This window comes from Podarcis gaigeae (assembly GCF_964106915.1).
Source record: "Podarcis gaigeae genome assembly, chromosome: 4".
Lineage (NCBI taxonomy): Eukaryota > Metazoa > Chordata > Lepidosauria > Squamata > Lacertidae > Podarcis > Podarcis gaigeae.
In genome coordinates, this window is record NC_139677.1 from 87,636,656 (window position 1) to 87,654,292 (window position 17,637).

Consider the following 17,637-nt stretch of genomic DNA (forward strand, 5'->3'; position numbering starts at 1 on the left):
AATAATAAAATATTGAAACAATAAAAATTATATTACTTTAATTATCTGTTCAAATGCTAAAGCAGACTGTAGCATCATTGGCTTCTGACTTGGAATCATCTGCTGATCAATACTGTTGTAAAAATGTGCCACCTATAAAAACAAAGCAGATTAAGTCTGTTATGCATAAGCACCATGTCTAAATTTAAATTTATTTTTCTCTATTCTTTAGAATATTATTTCCATTTCATTTAAACAGAAAAGCAACTCATAGTGCAAGCATATGCATGTTTAATCACAGGTTAAGTTTTACTGTATTCAAGGGGGCTTGCTCCAAGGTAAGTGTGCACAAGATTGCAACGTCAATCTAATAACTTGAAACACCATGAGACTCAGATACAATGGCCACATATATATCCCCTTCTTTATTGCTTCTGCCATATCTAAACTATATAAACCTTTACAGCTAATACTCTACAATAAGTGCTTGAAATGTTAGCCTCAAAGACACCAGCATACATTCTGCCACTATTTATTAATAAGCAATTTGCCCTTGCTTATAAAATCAGTCAGACAATCCTCAAAATTGTCTGTGTCCAGGATATGCTCAGACTTTATTTACTTGCACTAGGGATAGCCAAATCACTTGAGTCCATTATAACATTACACTGAATGGTTTGGGCAGAAGAGGGCAGCATAACCCATCACACCATGTGTTCATCACCTTCAGAGAAAAGGATGTTTTCAAACTTTCTATCTCCATGGTGCTCTCTTTCATCCATCCTCTCTGCGTCTTTCACATTCTTCTTCCTACTATAACAACTTCCTTCTCTTATCCCCTTCCTCTTTGTCCTCACTTCATTTTTATTTATTTTTAAATATTAACTTTTATCTCTCAAATTTCCTTCAGTGCCTCCTCTGGTCCTTTCTCTGAAGAAGAGAGACCATTCCCCTGCATTCTTCCCCATCCCCCAACCACATTTACTCAGTTCCATCTTTTCTCCCCACCCACCTTGCCACACACAAACACACACACATACATTCTTGCCCAAAACCAGGCTGTTCTGACAGACAGCAGATAGCTGCTGCTGCAGAATTAGTCAACAGAAGACCAGACGGGTAAAAGGGAGCACTGGTGTGTGTGACAGGAGCAGAAGGCACAGCAGAAATCCTGGGCTCTTGTCCTGTTCCTCAGTCCATCCATCCTTTTTGCCCTCTACCTCCATTTCCCATTATTTCTCTCAGACTTCATTTCTCCATCATCTGTTTCCTGTCTTTCTTTTCTTCTCATCCCTCCCAATTTCCATGCTACAGCCTCACTCTCTAACCACCTCCCGCACATGACTATGTACCATATTTTTTGCTCTATAACACACACCAGACCACAAGACGCACCTAGTTTTTGGAGGAGGAAAACAAGAAAAAAAAATTCTGAATCTCAGAAGCCAGAACAGCAAGAGAGATCACTGCGCAGTGAAAGCAGCAATCCCTCTTGCTGTTCTGGCTTCTGTGATAGCTGCGCAGCTTGCATTCGCTCCATAAGATGCACACACATTTCCTCTTACTTTTTAGGAGGGAAAAAGTGAGTCTTATAGAACAAAAAATACGGTACTTAGCATTCAGGGAATCAAAAGGCTGCAGCACTACCAGCAGGAAGGGCAGGCAACAGAGGATGCAGTGAGCACTGAGGACCACCATTTGACAAATATTACTGTAATTTACATCAAGTATGTATCTTCTGGTGCAGAGAAATAAACGGCACATCTATGTTTGGGTGCAAAGTTTAGTTCAAATTCCACCATACCCTTTGATTCGGTTTCAGAACTAGATACAATTTTAACACCTTTTGGGGATGAACTTACTCCCTACTCGTACTCTCACAAAATACATTGTAACAGAGGCAGGCACTCAAGGTAAATTTATCATGAGTCCCATCCTAGATAGAACCAATCCATTCAGATTGACAGTGCTCAGTAGAGTCAGAACTTCTAGGTCGTGGTGTCATACCTGCTTGAGAATAACTGCTTGTTTGCAGAATTTTTGTGCTGTGCTTGAGGTTTGCTGTATTTTGGCAGGAATAACAAAGCCAAGCGCAGACAGTTGACGCACTTCTCTTAGGAGCACCACCAAGCGATCCGAATAATGTATTTTTAATGCTCCATCAGAGTGATCAAGTTCCATAACAGGACTGCTGGCCTGTAAGCTAAACCAAAACATTTCCATTACTAGACATTATTTTTCAGTAGCACTATAGCCTGCACTATAAACTGGAATGTAGGGGCTGAACTGGCTATCACCTATGCCAGCTGTTTCCATTCTAAGCCACAGCTATAACAAACGCATAAAATATACTGTTCAAGCCAAACATTTTTACCGCTGCTACCTCCTCTTCTGGTTGGAAGGATTAAGAAAGTGCCGCAGCCGTGGCTTCCTTATTTCACATGGGCACTTGAGAATGCAGGCGGCTATTCTGCTTCCTCGCTTTTTGGCAGCCCTTTATGGATATCCAGCTACTCTGCCTACGTCACCACCCCTACCTTATTTCTCTCTAACATGCAACAAAGCAACTAGGATCCGAACCCTCTCACGTTGAGCAGGGTTCCCAAGCATGAAAGAAGCAGTGCATCCTCTTCTCCTTTGTGGATCTCACCTAGTGTCTCTGCAGCTGCCAACTGTTAACCCTCCCCTGCATGAGGAGTTGGTGGTAGGGGCAGTCAGGTGAGTGAGAATGAATTTGTGTGAGAACTGCACAGAGCACTGTGAAGAAGCAGCCCGTAATGAGGAAAGCAGTGAAATCAGCTACAGCTTTTTCAGTGGAAGTGATGGAATGCATCCACTCATCATTTGTGCTTCACACACATTTCTACTGAAGGAGGCTCACCCCTCTCCTCAGTGAAGTAACAGAAGCCACACTGCTTTTTTGCTCCTTTCTTTGCTAGGAACATTCAAGGCAGTGCAAGTTTTCCTCAGTTTAATGTCCCCTACAACAAGCTACTGGAGTGAAGGTCTTCAAACTCTTCCTCATGGCAGAGGAGGGTCTATGAGCAAAACAGATGGAGTCATTGCACTGTTCTCAATGCTGAGCAACATTGCCATTCCCCCTGTTAAGCCATTACTTCCTACTCTACAACTTAATAGCTCATTTCAGAAGAAGAACCTCATGCAAGAAGCACAAGAAGTGAGAAGCAAGAAGCAAAATTAGTTTTCGCATCTGCAATTTGCATGGACACCCACAACAGTTGTAAATCGTTCTGTAAATGTTCTACCGTCATGATCTGGGTTCTTTAGTCCTCTAGAGAGATGCTTTAGATATTTTTTTTAAATGCACTGCTTGACTCAAACCTTATCCTACTAAAATGCTTAACTACAGGTTCTAGAGTTGCTCTTTGAATCATAGAATTGTAGAGTTTGAAGGGACCCTGAGGGCAATTTTTTTTACACTTACCAAAGACCAGACTTGGGGTTTGACAACCCTGCCTGAATGTCCCTGGACCAATAATCAAATTGTTCCTGTTCGTATACTTTAAAATGTTCTAGAAGATCATCTGCAGTTCGTCGGAAATTGTGAAATCCAGACAGGTCTGAAAGAAGGGCCTCTGCGATCTTAATGGCATCATCTACCTGAAACGTTCAAAGATTGGAAGTTTAGCGTGTAGTTTAGCATGTAGACAATGATTTATTATTCAGAATATCAGACTACAGAATGCCTAAACCTGCTCGAACTATCAGGTTCCCTTACACTTGTGGAGAGCTGTTCACCTACATTTTCTTTCACAGAGCATGATCTAGATTGTGTCCTATATGAGACTTAAAATAATGCAACCACCACTGGAGTACCTAGCCATTTTCAGTAAGAGGGTCACACCAACCCATGGTCAACCCTCCAGGAGACAAATGTCGCAATGTAAAAGTCAATGTAGCCAATTAAAAAGGTGTGCATATTTTGTGAATTGGTGGGTCCCAAAAAAGGAGGGGGCATCACAGAATCACAGGAATGGACACACAGGAGTGATAGATAGATAGATAGATAGATAGATGATTGACAGATAGAGAGAGAGAGAGAGAGAGATCCTTTTTTAAATAAAAAAGTGGATGAATACTGAAGGACCACAATAAATAATTTTTGGTACTACTTTATCTCAGCAGGGTACCTAGAAAAGCAAGCAGTAAAAATAAATACATATTTTTTTAAAAGGGAGCTTTGGCATTAGTTTATTGTACTGATGAACCCACAACAGCAGTTTTAAAAAAGAACAAAACAACCCATTTGGGTCCTCCTGACCATACAATAACATGTAGATGCCATCTGATAGGGGTGTGGAGGAGAGCCTATTCCATTATTATCAGGGTTCAAGATGGCAGCAACTATGGAGTGCTTTGGATGACTATTATATATATATTCAGGTATTTCATGATCCTTAGTACTGGCTCTTTGATTCTCTGGTTACAGTGGTGATATGTAGTGCCAAATACTGAGTTGAATTGGGCATTTTTGTGTTTTTATGATATTGTGAACTGCTATTTATTTATTTATTTATTTATTTAATCTGCTCAATGATTTTAATTGGTACCTTTAATTCTAGCTGGCGCACCCAAACAATATTATTCACAACTTCAGAAAGATTTTTGCCAGCAAGTGGTCCTGATGCTTCACCAGGAGTACCATGGCATCGTGCCTCAAAATCTGTTTGATAATCTGTATAACAGTAAAAAGCAAATTGTTAGTGAATATTACTGACAGCTCTAGAATCACTGAACTTCTCCTTATGCCCAGCTTAAAAAGGCTTGAGTTTGACTAACATTTTGAAAAAGTTCTATACTGGTATGTCCTAGCTTCTGCTGAATTTGTTAAACTGCAAAATTTAAGTATGAATATGCATTCCTTCCATAAAATTTCAACCCCGATTTTCTCACCATGTGATCTTTCACTCATAACCATTTTAACCTACTCTTCTTTTCCAAGCAGATCTCAGTGTGGGGTACATCATGAAAGATGCAATTAGATTTATCCCAATTGAAAAACAAGCATGATACATTAATGAAGTGAACAATCAAACCTTACAATATTTTAATGCCTATTTTCAAAAGTAACAATTGTATTTCTTACCTTTGACCGAGTCCTGTAGTTTCGCCAACAAGGTTTCTCTTTCTAAAATCAATTCTTTGCTAATGCTTGGGCGTCTTACTAACTCCTTGTATTTCTGAAATGCTTGAAGAAGCTAGAAATATACATTTAAAAAATTGCTACTAAACCAAATGCAATGGACCATCATGGACTGGTGTTCATTAACTATTATATTTTTAATTGGTAGTGGACACCATAACCCATGACTGATCTGGAGGCTTCCCACCCAACACCCAGAGAATGGTGAACACACCCAGCATAGCAGCTTGACTTTTCAATACATACTTCAGCTTTGTAGCTAATTAGTGAGCCCCTAAATAAAACCAGGGAATGGTTTATCTAGAGCAGGAGTGATGCATGTGCAGCCCACATGCAGCCTGTGAATTCACTTCCAATGGCCTGGCAGCCCTCCTAGAAGCAGTTCTTGTCCTCACTTACTTGCAAAGGCTTCTCTTCGCCCTCTCAAGTGGCACCAAGCACAGACAGGAACATGTCTTCCTGTATGCTAAGACCTAGCAAGTGCACTGTGCCGGGGGCAGGAGAGGTGCCTTTGTAAATAAGGGAGGGGATTTGCTCTTCATCACAGAGCTGGGCTGTGGGCTGGGAGGGAAAGTCCCTCTCCTCCTATCCCAGCAGTACAATGAGGAGAAAATATTGCCTCTTGATTGTCAGGTATCTGTTTGTGTGTAAAGGCAAAGGGACCCCTGACCATTAGGTCCAGTAGTGGCCGATTGGGGTTGTGGCTCATCTCGCTTTATTGGCCGAGGGAGCTGGAATACAGCTTCCGGGTCATGTGGCCAGCATGACTAAGCCGCTTCTGGCGAACCAGAGCAGCGCACGGAAACGCTGTTGACCTTCCCGCCGGAGCGGTACCTATTTATCTATTTGCACTTTGACCTGCTTTCGAACTGCTAGGTTGGCAGGAGCAGGGACTGAGCAATGGGAGCTCACCCCGTCACAGGGATTCAAACCACCGATCTTCTGATCGGCAAGTCCTAGGCTCTGTGGTGTAACCCACAGCGCCACCCGCGTCCCCTCTGTTTGTGTGTACAGGCATGCATATATGTTTGCTGTGCTTCCCCACTACTGCCATGCAGCACTCAAGAGAGGTGGCTGACTTTCAATGTGGCCCACAAGGCAAAAAAGGTCAGCCACCACCCCCTACTAATCCAGAAGCTTGAAGCATCCATTATTTCTAGCAAGTATTTCTTTAAATGCCTAGTTATGCCATTTTTTTGTTGTTTTTTAAAATACCTGTTGTGGACTGTCTTGAATTTCTGAAATAAATGTTTTCAGTTTGCTTGCTATTTTTTGTTCTGCAGGAGAAATAATCCTTTCATATTGGCATACTGCTGCTTTCCATAAAGGCTAGGGGAAAAGAACACCCATTTAGTTGGGGACATTTTCATCAATACTATCAAATACAATCTAAAGGGGGTGTAACAATAAGATGTAAGTGTGAATACCTCTGTATAAGGATTATAGTGCACAGGATTCAAACCAGCAAAGGGCTCAAAGACCTGGGCAAGGTGCAGTGCTTGCTGTTCACCAGTTGGCAAAAAATAGGTAAGTTTCTCATGAAGCGTTCTAATAGTTAGCACCTATACGAGAAAAGGAATATTTTAACTATATATATGAACCCCTCACCTGCAACAGGTTATCAACTAATAAAACTGCATGCAACAAATCCTAGAGGCAATAAAAGAGCATTTTAAAACCTTCTCTTAAAAATTATCAACAAAGCATTCAATCTAGTGAAAATTACATTAACCCATTATCATGTTAACATTTAGATTTGTGATCATATCTATAATTAGAATAATTTATTATAATTAATGTTGCATTATCTGAAGTAATAAATACAACAACACATCACTGAGGCGAGGAGTAAACTTTTTAATGGGAATTCCATAAGAGAATAGAACTCTCAATAATACAGTTTTGACCCAAAAAAATTCCTAGGAATTGACCATATGAAGCTCCTTTATACTGAGACAGATCATTGATGTTATTAACCCAATATTGTCTATTTTGACCAACAGCAGCTTGGTCTCGCAGCCGCACTAGAGATCCAATCAGCATCCATGATTATCTCCCTTACCTGCTTAAATATTGCAACAGTGCTGGAAAGGATTAACCTTTTACTCCTCACAGCACCACCTTAATTTATTGATGAAAATCACCCCAAATATGAAGTTTCTACTGCCCCCTTTAGAGAAACTCAAACATGGAAAGGGTTTTAAAAAGTGTTTCTCCCCATCCCCACCCTTCAGCATCAGGGTTCCAGTCTGAATAAGGTCCCCTGCAGCAACTTTTTGCAAAAATAGGGATGCAACTCACAGATCTCCATCATTCATCAAGTTGCTTGATGCTCAAACATAAGTCTTTATTAGAACCTGCTCCGAGATGCATGGGACTGAACTTTGCTCTATCATTAAGCTATGGGCCCTCCCCAATAGAATGCATTATGTTTAAAAGCTTCAACTCTTCCCCCTCACCCTAAAAGAGAAAATAAAGCAAATTGATACCTCTTCAAGTCGTTTACCAAGCTTCCCTAGCATTTCAGGAACGTATTTCTCATCTTGCCATACATGTGGGGTATAACGCTGCCAAAGCTGCCCAGTAAGGTGATCACAGGCTGCTACCCATTGTTCACAAATCATGATGCCAGCCTTTAGATTTTCTTTCACAATGTGGAAGGAATCTTCCCATAGATTTAACGTTCCTAGTTTCTTCTGAACAAATCTTCCAAGAGAGCCAGCTGAAATCACATACAGATAGTGCAAAATTACTTACAAGCAGTGTACCTTCTCTAGCTGAAAGAAATGTTCCCCATCACTACTTATGGCTTTAGACCTTTCTTCTTAACATACTAGACAGGTGTAATAATTCAGTTCAGAACATGGCACCTTTATGCTGTCAGTATCAAGCAGCTATCACAAAAAATTTAATACCACTGAGTCAAATACTTCGTATAATTGGATGTAATATGAAGCCTCCATCAGTAAAGGGACAACACAGATACGTTACTTAATAACCGACTACCAGTACAAGATTATCTAAAAACTACCCCACCCCAAAATCCAACCCAATCAATGTCGCCCCCACTAAATTGGCAAACCTGCCATAGCTGCATTTCCCTATAATCATGTTTACTACTTTATCTTTTTTAAACCTTTCAAGAGAAATATTTGTTCCAAATCTGCATTCACCAACACAGTGAAGAAGATTGTTCGGGCAGAGCAATACCACAAAAGGTACAGTGATAATAGTCGCCAATCCATGTTGCAGACTAGAATTGTATCTTAGCTGGATTTTGACTTGACATGAGGAGCATCAAGCATCATTACAGATTGTTCAATGACTTGGGCTGAAGGGTCAACTAGAGATGTCTTTATCTGATTCAGGGGGACATCTAGGCAGACCCAAATAAGATTTACCTCGAAAGCTCTGAGTAGCAGCCATGTCAGCACACAGGTTACATGTAGAGGAGCCAGTAAGATCCTTGTAAGGGTTGAGGAATAATGCTAACCCCCAGATTTTCACGTTATATTTAACATTGGCTCAGCAGACTATGGGTATGTTCACACAGAACTGCCAAATACCCAGTATCCTCATTTAATAAATCTGATTCCCTAAAACAGTGTTTCCCAACCTTGGGGCTCCAGCTGTTTTTGGACTACAACTCCCATAATCCCTAGCTAGCAGGACCAGTGATTAGGGGTGATGGAAACTGTAGTCCGAAAACAGCTGGAGACTCAAGGTTGGGAAACACTGCCCTAAAAGGCACAGAGCATCTGTGTCCAGTCCATGCAAATCTGCAACACACTGGAGACAACTTGGAATCTCATACTACTCATACTGAGCAGAATACATTAGGAAGAGGAGTGACGTGGGTTCAGATAATTTTATTCCATATTACCTTCCCTTTTCAGGCACTTCTCCACACACTTCTAGAGAAGCACATAAGTACTAAAACAAAATGCTAGAAATTCCTCAAAGAGCAACAACCTATGTTTTAAGCATCTGTTCATCACAATTGAGTTTCTCTACAAACAACTTTACCTATGACATCCAAAAGATTTTGCATGCGTGGCTGAGGAAAAGGTTCATGTTCCGGCTGTCTCCATACATCATCTACAGTATCCCGTGTAGTCTCGACTAAATCCACAACTTCAAATAAAGATAAGCTGTCCAAATTGTAATAATCCTAGAGATACAATATGTATTTTAAAAACATAACTTTCTATCTAAAGAACAGGACTACAATCTACACGGGACTTTACCTACGAATATTTTAATGAAAATACTGTGTAAGAAACTTGACTGCAAATGCTCTGGGATTTTGCCATTTTGATTGTTAATTCTTTGTGGTATTTACTCACTACTTAATGCCAGCCTTTGCCAACCTAGTGCCTTCCAGATATTGCTGGACCACAACTCCCATCATGATGCTCCAGCAAACCCAATGGCTAGGGCCGACCAGAGCTGTAGTCCATCAACACCTGGAGGCCACCAGGTTAGTGAAAGCTGACTTCCATCTTTGGAGGCATGACACATAATAATACAACAAGAACTGACAACCCTGTTCCTTTTTGTGAAAATATTGTTTTTTATGCAGTTACATGCAAATTTTTATTTTCTTGAAATTATTTCTAGCCCATTTTTCAAATGCATTGTCTGAAGCAGCTTATATTAAGAAACAATGGCAACTAGTGACTGGCAGTGAACGAAGAGGTGGCAGAAGAAGAGGGGATTCCCAATGCCCTTACCAGACAGTACTGCAAGACAGCAACAGCTGCATAGCTTTGTCTGGTCATTTATGAGCTGTGTGCTGGCAATGCTAACCTAGCATGCCCATGCCTCTGTTTCACAACATTTTAGGTAAGGAATCAGGAGCCCCTCCCACACAGATGCTGCTTATCAATGGTAACCACTTTCCTCCCAGCATGCCACTTCACCAGCCACCACATCTCACAAACAGAGCTCAATCAACCAAACATTTATGAATGAATGCACATTCTCAACTATCTCAGGTATGTCACTGGGTGCCACAGGGCATGTGCTGCCCCATGTTATTCCTAAATATTTGAAATGGAGCCAGATAACAACAAGCTCAAACATTTGAGAGTACCTGCTGATTTCTGTAGAGAGCAAAAACATTCAAATGGGCAACTTCCTAATGGGCAGAGTACCCAATCCTTCAAACCCTTCTCTGCGGTTTCAAGAAATCACTGAACTATGCTTCCAAGCAAAGAGTACACTCCAGTGAAGCCAAAACCCTGAAGTTGCAAAGAGGGTTTCAGTCTCTCAAAGCTGGGAATAGTAATCAAGCATGCATGTGGAGCTGTTGGCTGTGATTATTGTGCTAGACTGGGGCAGGTTTTATATAGAACATCACTGAATAAATAAAAGTTACACACATATGCAATGGCTTCAAACAATTCTTTAAAATGTGAGGCTCTCTCCTTGCTAGATGACTTGCTTCCACGTTGAGCACGCTCTGTCCAGAACTGAAACTCGTCATTTGGACAAAGTATTGCTGTAAAAAAAAAGAAACAAATCCAGCAAATACAACATTCAGAGTTGTGTCTATTAATGTATATGAAACAGACTGAAGATATGCTACAGGATTTAATCAACTTCTGTTAAATCTCAGTAAATTTATACTCTGCAATGCAGTTCAACACTGAATTAAAATATATTCATATGGAAATATACAATGTGAAGAATGACTCAGAATTAACTAGCATTGAAGCCTTACATCATAATTCTCAATTTGCTTATTTCAAAGTCTAGGGAACTTTGATATCAAGGGGATACATTTACAAGTGGCACTTGGAATGGCAGGTTGCTGTATCACACAAATTAGATTCATTTCTAATTTACATTCCACTGTCTGTAAATAAGTGCCTCATGTATTTTTATATTTTAAAAAAAAACCTAAAGCCCCACTCTTTATTGGTACTGATACTAAGGCAGGGTATAACATTAAAAAAGTTCTAGACAACCATAAATATTTTTTAAAACCTTGAAAACATTAGCAAACAACAGTAACTAAAAACAACTAAATAGAGTCAGTACACGTACCTTGAACATCATCTTCCCGGTATTTGGCTCCTGCATAAGCAGGATCTGTTCTCCTCAGAACAGAACCTAAACCAGCCTCTAACTCTCGTAAAAGATTCTGAAGCTTGGGATCAAATTCTCTACTCCATTTCTCATCCTGTAATAAGAATTTCAGGTGACAAAATTTCCACACTAAAACCATCCCTTATCCAACACCTCCCTCAACCCTTTCTGCTTCTACTCCATCCTGATCTCCCTTAATAAGTTGCCTTCTCTGTGGTCCTCATCTGATTCCCCCATGTACTCTCTTTTACCCATCCCATCTCATAGTTGCCGTCTGCCATACCATTATCCATCCTCTTCACCACACCCTCCCACCCTTCTGTTGTTTCCCTCCAAACTCTTTTGAGCATTCCCACTGGCTACAGACTATGGGGACATGGCTCTGTGGCAGAGTCCAGGCTTTGCATTCAAAAGATTTGGGTTCTTTGGACAGGGCTGCGTAAGATTCAAAAGCTGAAAAGCTGAAAAGCCACAGTGAGCGAGTTTAGCTATGGGATGAAAACCTGAGGCTCTCCAGATGTTGTTAAACTCCAATTCCATTGGCCCTAGAAAGTATGACCAATTGTTAGGGATGATGGGACCTGTGGTCCAACATCTGGAGGGCTGCAGCCCCCCCCCCCTTTGTACAGGCCATATTGAGCTACATAGAGCAACAATATGACACAGTATTAGGCAGTCCCCTATATTCCTTTGTTTCTCTAACTTCACTTTCCATTCCCTCCAATATAGCTGCTGTCTCCTGCAATGAAACCATCTTTTGAAAAATAATTGATGACCTCCTCACTGCCCAGTTCTCTCTCTCTCTCTCTCTCTCTCTCTCTCTCTCTCTCTCTCTCTCTGCAACTGTCTGCTGTCCTTGATACATGTTTGGTCTCTTACCTTTGCTTGGCTACCTCTATACCCTAAGTCTCAGTGATTCTTTCTTCCAATGATTCTCTTCCTACCTAATTGTTTATGTTTCCATAGTGTGAAACTCTTCTGCTTTCCCTCCCTCTAGTAAAGTCCCCCAGGATTTTATTCTGCTTTTCTCACTACACACTCTTCAGAGGTGAGCTCATAAAATCATGGCTTTCTGTACCACATATACACATCATCCAGTTCAACCTGTCTACCCCAGACCTTTCTCTCATCATCTCCATCATCTCTGCCTCTGTGACACTTCCATTTGGATGCTACATTGTCATCGTACCTACGGGACAGCCTCTCCTGGTATGCCCCACAGAGGAACTTACGATCTTCAAATAAAAACACCTTGAAGGTCCCAAGCCACAGAGAGGTTAGGCTGGCCTCAACTAGAGCCAGGGCTTTTTCGGCTGCGGCTCCAACCTGGTGGAACGCTCTGTCACAAGAGACAAGGGCCCTGCAGGACTTGACATCTTTCCGCAGGGCCTGCAAGACAGAGCTGTTCCACCTGGCCTTTGGTCAGGGCGCAGCCTGACTCCCTCCTTTGGCAATCTTTACAAAACTTTAGTTTATGGTTGCCATCAATTTTGATTTTAATTTATTTTTATAATGTTTTATAATGTTGTACTGTTTTAGTGTTGTTAGCCGCCCTGAGCCCGGCTTCGGCTGGGGAGGGCGGGATATAAATAAAATTTATTATTATTATTATTATTATTATTATTATTATTATTATTATTATCACAAGCTCAAGACTAAACTTCTAATCTTCCCTCGTCCCCTTCTTCTTGAGTATTTTAATTTAATTTAACAATATCACCATGCTGAACAGGTAAAAGCTCTGCCTCTCCCTCCTTTGTTCCCATTATTTGTTGCAAGGTTGCACCACTTTCCTCTTTACAACACTACAAAAATATGGCCTCGTCCTCTATCTATGCAGGAAAACTTTGGTTTATGCCCTAGTCGTATCTTGACTTAATGAATGCACCCTTGTCCTCTCTGATCTTCCACCATCTCATCTTGGTCCTATCAGCTCTACCCTGTCCGCTCCCAAACAAAACACAAACTTCTTGTCCTTGCATAAAAACTCTCCATGGTCTTGTGGTGGAGCTGGAGGGGTAAAGGTCCTGGGGCAGAACTTTACTGGCCCTTAGGAGTGGAGAGATGGGAGAGACAAGCTCTCTTGCAAACATCCATCCTGCCAGGGGTTAAGGCATCACCCAGAGTGCTGTTCTGCACATTACTCAAGAGTTTCCAAGCCACTCTTCTGTTCCTCTTGCTATGTCAGGGAAGAAGTAAACTAGATGCTGACTTCACATTATGTGCAAAGCAGAACTCATGGTTTGTTTTCATCAAACCAACCAGAGTCAGGAGGCCAAGAACAAACCTTGGATTCCCAAAATGTGGTTTGTTTAAGGGAAACATAAAGCCAGCCTCTGATTTGTTTCATCCCCAGTGTGGAAGGAGTAGTGGAGGAGCTATTCAGGAACTTCAACTCATTCACATTAAAGCATTTTTTTAAAAAAACCCACTATGGTTTAATGTGAAGTGTGAACCAGACCACAGTAAAATAGCAGCAAAAAACAACAAACAAACCTGCATGTGTATTGAAATAAGTTGAATATTGCATTACTCACCCTCAACAATACTGGTGCAAATACCTGCCGTACTGACTGATAAAGCATATTTATAGGAGAATCTAGCATAGATGATACAAGAATATTGCTATGAAGATTCTCTTCTGTGATTATATCTGGTCGTAGTTTGAAGAATACCAGCATTCTGTCTTCTGAACTGCCAGCTTCAACCTATACAATCAAGAAACATAAATATTCATATAGTCTAATGAAGAAAATTTATTAACCAAAGTGGTAGTATTTATAAACCACTAAAATTAAAGTGCATGTAAATTACAAGTATAGTGATGTGCTTCTTGCTCATACTCTATATCAGTGGTTCCCAAACTTTAGTCGCACTTTTCTGGAGGGAAATTTGTCACTATTGTTGCTCTTATGCCAAAGGCACGTATGTGCATTGTTCTTTTTTAATCTCTTCACAGAGCACTGGAGATGCTTCACAGAGCACAGTTTGGGAACCACTGCTCTACATTATATACAAGAATCATGAGTATGTTGCCTGAGCGTCTTGTACAGCATTTGGTTTATCCCAGGGAAGACTCACTTCAGGTTTGTGACTTTTTTGTTTTACTAAAATCCCAATAGTTTTCCAATGGTTTGGAATGTATAAACCATGAATGCTTGAGATCACTTATCAATTAAACTGCAGCTAATTTGTGTCAATGCAGCTACTTTATACCAGGGAAGATTACTAGTCTACCTAGCCCAGTCTCCAGAGTTTTAAGCAGAGGTGTTTCCCATGATCTGCAAACCTGCTATTTTTTCCTCCTTTTTATAAAAGCAAAGGTGCAAGTGTTTTTGCTTAAGAATTTGGCTTGTTTTGCTGGATCTGACCATCTAGTTCAGCATTCTTTATAAGAATTCCAACAAATAGTATGCAACAGGTGATCCACCTGAAGGTGGCTGTGGCCAACTTCCTTCTGCCCACCTCAGCTTATACATATGCAATAAAAACAGTGGAAACAGATTAAAATAAGTGTACAGTCTAAGCACTGCAGCACTAAAGTCTAAGCTCCATTAATTTCAGGGGAATTTGTAGGCCTCCTATAAAATCCTAAATGAAAATGCACACAGCCTCAGTCTATCTATCCACAAAGGATGAGCACCTGCTCAGGCAGAGTTCTGTACGCCCATTTCTCTAGTGTGTTAAGTAACTGCATCATACATCACATACTGTGGTATACTTGGATGTTTTATTGCTGTAATCTAATCTCTCTCTTATATTACTGCAGTGCATTACATGTGGGGCTGCCTTTGATGAAAGTCCAGAAACTACAGCTAGTGCAGAATTCAGCAACCAGATTATAATTATCGGATCGGAATCAGAAAGCCTGAGTGCATTACATTGATTCTGGCCTGACTCCGCCAGTTTCCAGGTTCAATTCAACTGAAAAAGTAGTGAGGGAGGAAAATCTTCCTCTGTCAAATTTCCACTTGTCAATCATACGCCCGGTGGTTAAAAGCACAGGAGCCCTGGCAGGGCAGAGTGGCAGACTTGTAAGAGGCATACCGGATAGTATCTCAGCATTCAAGTGCCTAGAAGCCTGGATTCACAAGGGGATCCTCAAACATGCAAACATGCTACAAAGCTGCAATCCTCCTCTCACCCTCAGTTCTTAGGATGCCAAAGAATCATAGAATCATAGAGGGAGAAGGAACCACAAGGTTTCTGCATTGCCCAACAACCCTCAGATTTAAGACTCTTGTGCTTTACCAACTGGGCTATCCCAGCTGTATAGCAGGCTGCAGTTGTAACAGTGCAATCCTAGGAAGCCGAAGCTACATTTGGGGGGGGGGGGTTGCCCCAGATGAAGCCTCCAGAGGGACACCATTGGGGCTCCCAGCCTTTGTGTGTGTGTGTGTGTGTGTGTCGCGCGCGCGCAAACATGCAAGGAAGGGTGCCAAACTGGGTGTCTGGCCCGGCTGAAATAAAGCCTCGTTTCGCTCCTGACTTGTTTCTTGGGAGCAAACCCAACTTTTTCAAGCCATCCTGCCCCAAGCGCCGGTGCCATCCTAATCTGGGGGGGGGGGTGATCCCCCTTGGATTCCAGGGGCTCACTGCCGAGGGTCCGCCGTAGCTCGACTTGCGTTGCTGCTCAGGAAGGCAAGCCCCGTACCCTGTTGGAGACCACGATCTGGCGGTCCTCCGAGTGCTGCACGCACAGCAGGAACTCGTTGCCGTCGTCCAAGAAGTTGGCCAGCTCGGGGCCGCCCGAGAGCGGGGCGAGGCTGGCGGACGACGACAGACCGAAGTAGTTGGCGGCCGTAGCCGAAATGAAGATCTTCCTCTTGTCTCCATCGCCGTCCCCGTCCAGAGGCATGGCGGCCGGCAGAAGCGCGGGAGGCTCGGGGAACCTGGGAGCTCTTCAGACGGGCATCATGCTCGGGACTCGACCCGGGATCTGGAGAAAGAGACGGGGGGGACAGGACAATTTTCCAGGGCTTGTTAGGATTGCCTCACGATAAGAAACGAAAGTGGGCGGTGAAGGCTATTTAAGTAATATTCATAATAAAAGCTGTCCTGAAACCGGTGTCGAAGGGGAAGGGGGCCCGACAACACATACCAAGTAGGGAGCGGTTCTCTGAGAGGCGGGTGGGTGGCGTGGGGGGGGGCCGAAAGAGCCGCTACTACACGGCCCAGCCTCAAGAGAGAAGCCGGGCTATGAGGCCAGGCGGCGATGCGAGGCCCGGTTGCTATGGTAACGCGGAGCAAAAATGGCCGCCAACCCCAGTGGAAGCCGTCTGCGCGCGCGCGCGCGCCTTCCCAGGCCAGAACAAGCGACGGCCGCTTTCCAGAACGCGAGATCGGCAATCGCCAGGCCAGGCCGGTTCTGCGCGCCACGTGAAATGCGAAAGCAAGCGGGGCTCGGATCGCCCAGGGTTAGTGTAGCGAGCCTCCCGTTTGCTACTCCGGAAACAGCCCGAGGGAACTGCTGGGTTGTCGTTGGTTTTTATTTATTTATGTTAAACAACAGTTTAACGGAATGGATTGTTTTCTCTTTAAAAGTTTAAAAAAAACAAAACAAACAGTCGTACTGCGAGTTTACATCATTGAATGAGTAACCAACATGCTGTTTCCTGAACAACATAAACTCTTTGGGCAACTAAGTTGCAATTGTTAACTCGCAGAGGTTGATGAATGGCAGGCAGCCAGGATGAAGCTCACGACCCTCTCCGCTTATGGAGAGGACCATAACTGATTGTTATGCTGTGGTGAAGCCCCGAACACTGCCTAATCATATTGGGAGTCTAGTTGGTGGTAGCCCCGAAAGTGGCCTTTTCAGGTGCAAGGCAGAGCTGGGCTGGCTCAGGAGCCACCGGATTGTGAGGCCGGGGTGGACTTTAGCAATAGGAAGCGCCCTGAGCGAGGACAAAATTTGCCCCCGCCAAAAAAAAATAAATTCTTATTTTCACAGTACTGTACTGTAAATCCTTTTGTAATTTGCTTTTTACACGAATATTCTTCCTATTGCTATTTTGTACCGCCTGGGCACGGCACACTGTATGTGGGGGAACTGCCCGCAGCACCCTCAATCCGGCGCTGCTAAGGCTAAGGGGGAAAAAGAAAACAAGCCACCCCACACCTCACTTTCCACCCTAGCCAGCAGGAGCCGCCTGGGCTTCAGATGCTGCTTCCCCTGGAGACCTTGGGGCAGAGTGAAGCTTGCCTGCATCAAGATTATGATGATGACATAAGCCAGTCTTTGCCAGCCACTTTGGACTACAACTCCCATCAGCCCCCGTCCCCCAGGCAGGCTTATGGGAGTTGTAGTCCAAAGCGACCAGAGAGCGGGCTACAGCTCGCTTCCCCTCAGATGCGATGCCCTGACGCCATTTCCTTGGGGTGTAACACCGTCTCCCCTT

General features: G+C 42.7%; 1 protein-coding gene across 2 annotated transcripts in view; it reads right to left on the reverse strand.

The window, feature by feature from the left end:
- DYNC2H1 (dynein cytoplasmic 2 heavy chain 1) overlaps positions 1–16,519 on the reverse strand; it is a 151,838-nt gene extending 135,319 nt beyond the window's left edge. For both annotated transcript variants that reach the window (XM_083735721.1, XM_083735720.1), the window contains exons 1-13: positions 15,891–16,519; positions 13,774–13,944; positions 11,195–11,330; positions 10,528–10,646; positions 9,170–9,314; positions 7,633–7,865; positions 6,571–6,705; positions 6,359–6,472; positions 5,087–5,198; positions 4,551–4,675; positions 3,425–3,600; positions 1,987–2,182; positions 37–132 (exon numbers count right to left, since the gene is read on the reverse strand). In XM_083735721.1, the coding sequence (XP_083591847.1) occupies positions 37–132; positions 1,987–2,182; positions 3,425–3,600; positions 4,551–4,675; positions 5,087–5,198; positions 6,359–6,472; positions 6,571–6,705; positions 7,633–7,865; positions 9,170–9,314; positions 10,528–10,646; positions 11,195–11,330; positions 13,774–13,944; positions 15,891–16,094 (1,962 nt within the window). In that variant the 5' untranslated portion in view covers positions 16,095–16,519. The remainder of the gene's footprint in view (positions 1–36; positions 133–1,986; positions 2,183–3,424; positions 3,601–4,550; positions 4,676–5,086; positions 5,199–6,358; positions 6,473–6,570; positions 6,706–7,632; positions 7,866–9,169; positions 9,315–10,527; positions 10,647–11,194; positions 11,331–13,773; positions 13,945–15,890) is intronic.
- Positions 16,520–17,637: the final 1,118 nt, after the last annotated feature.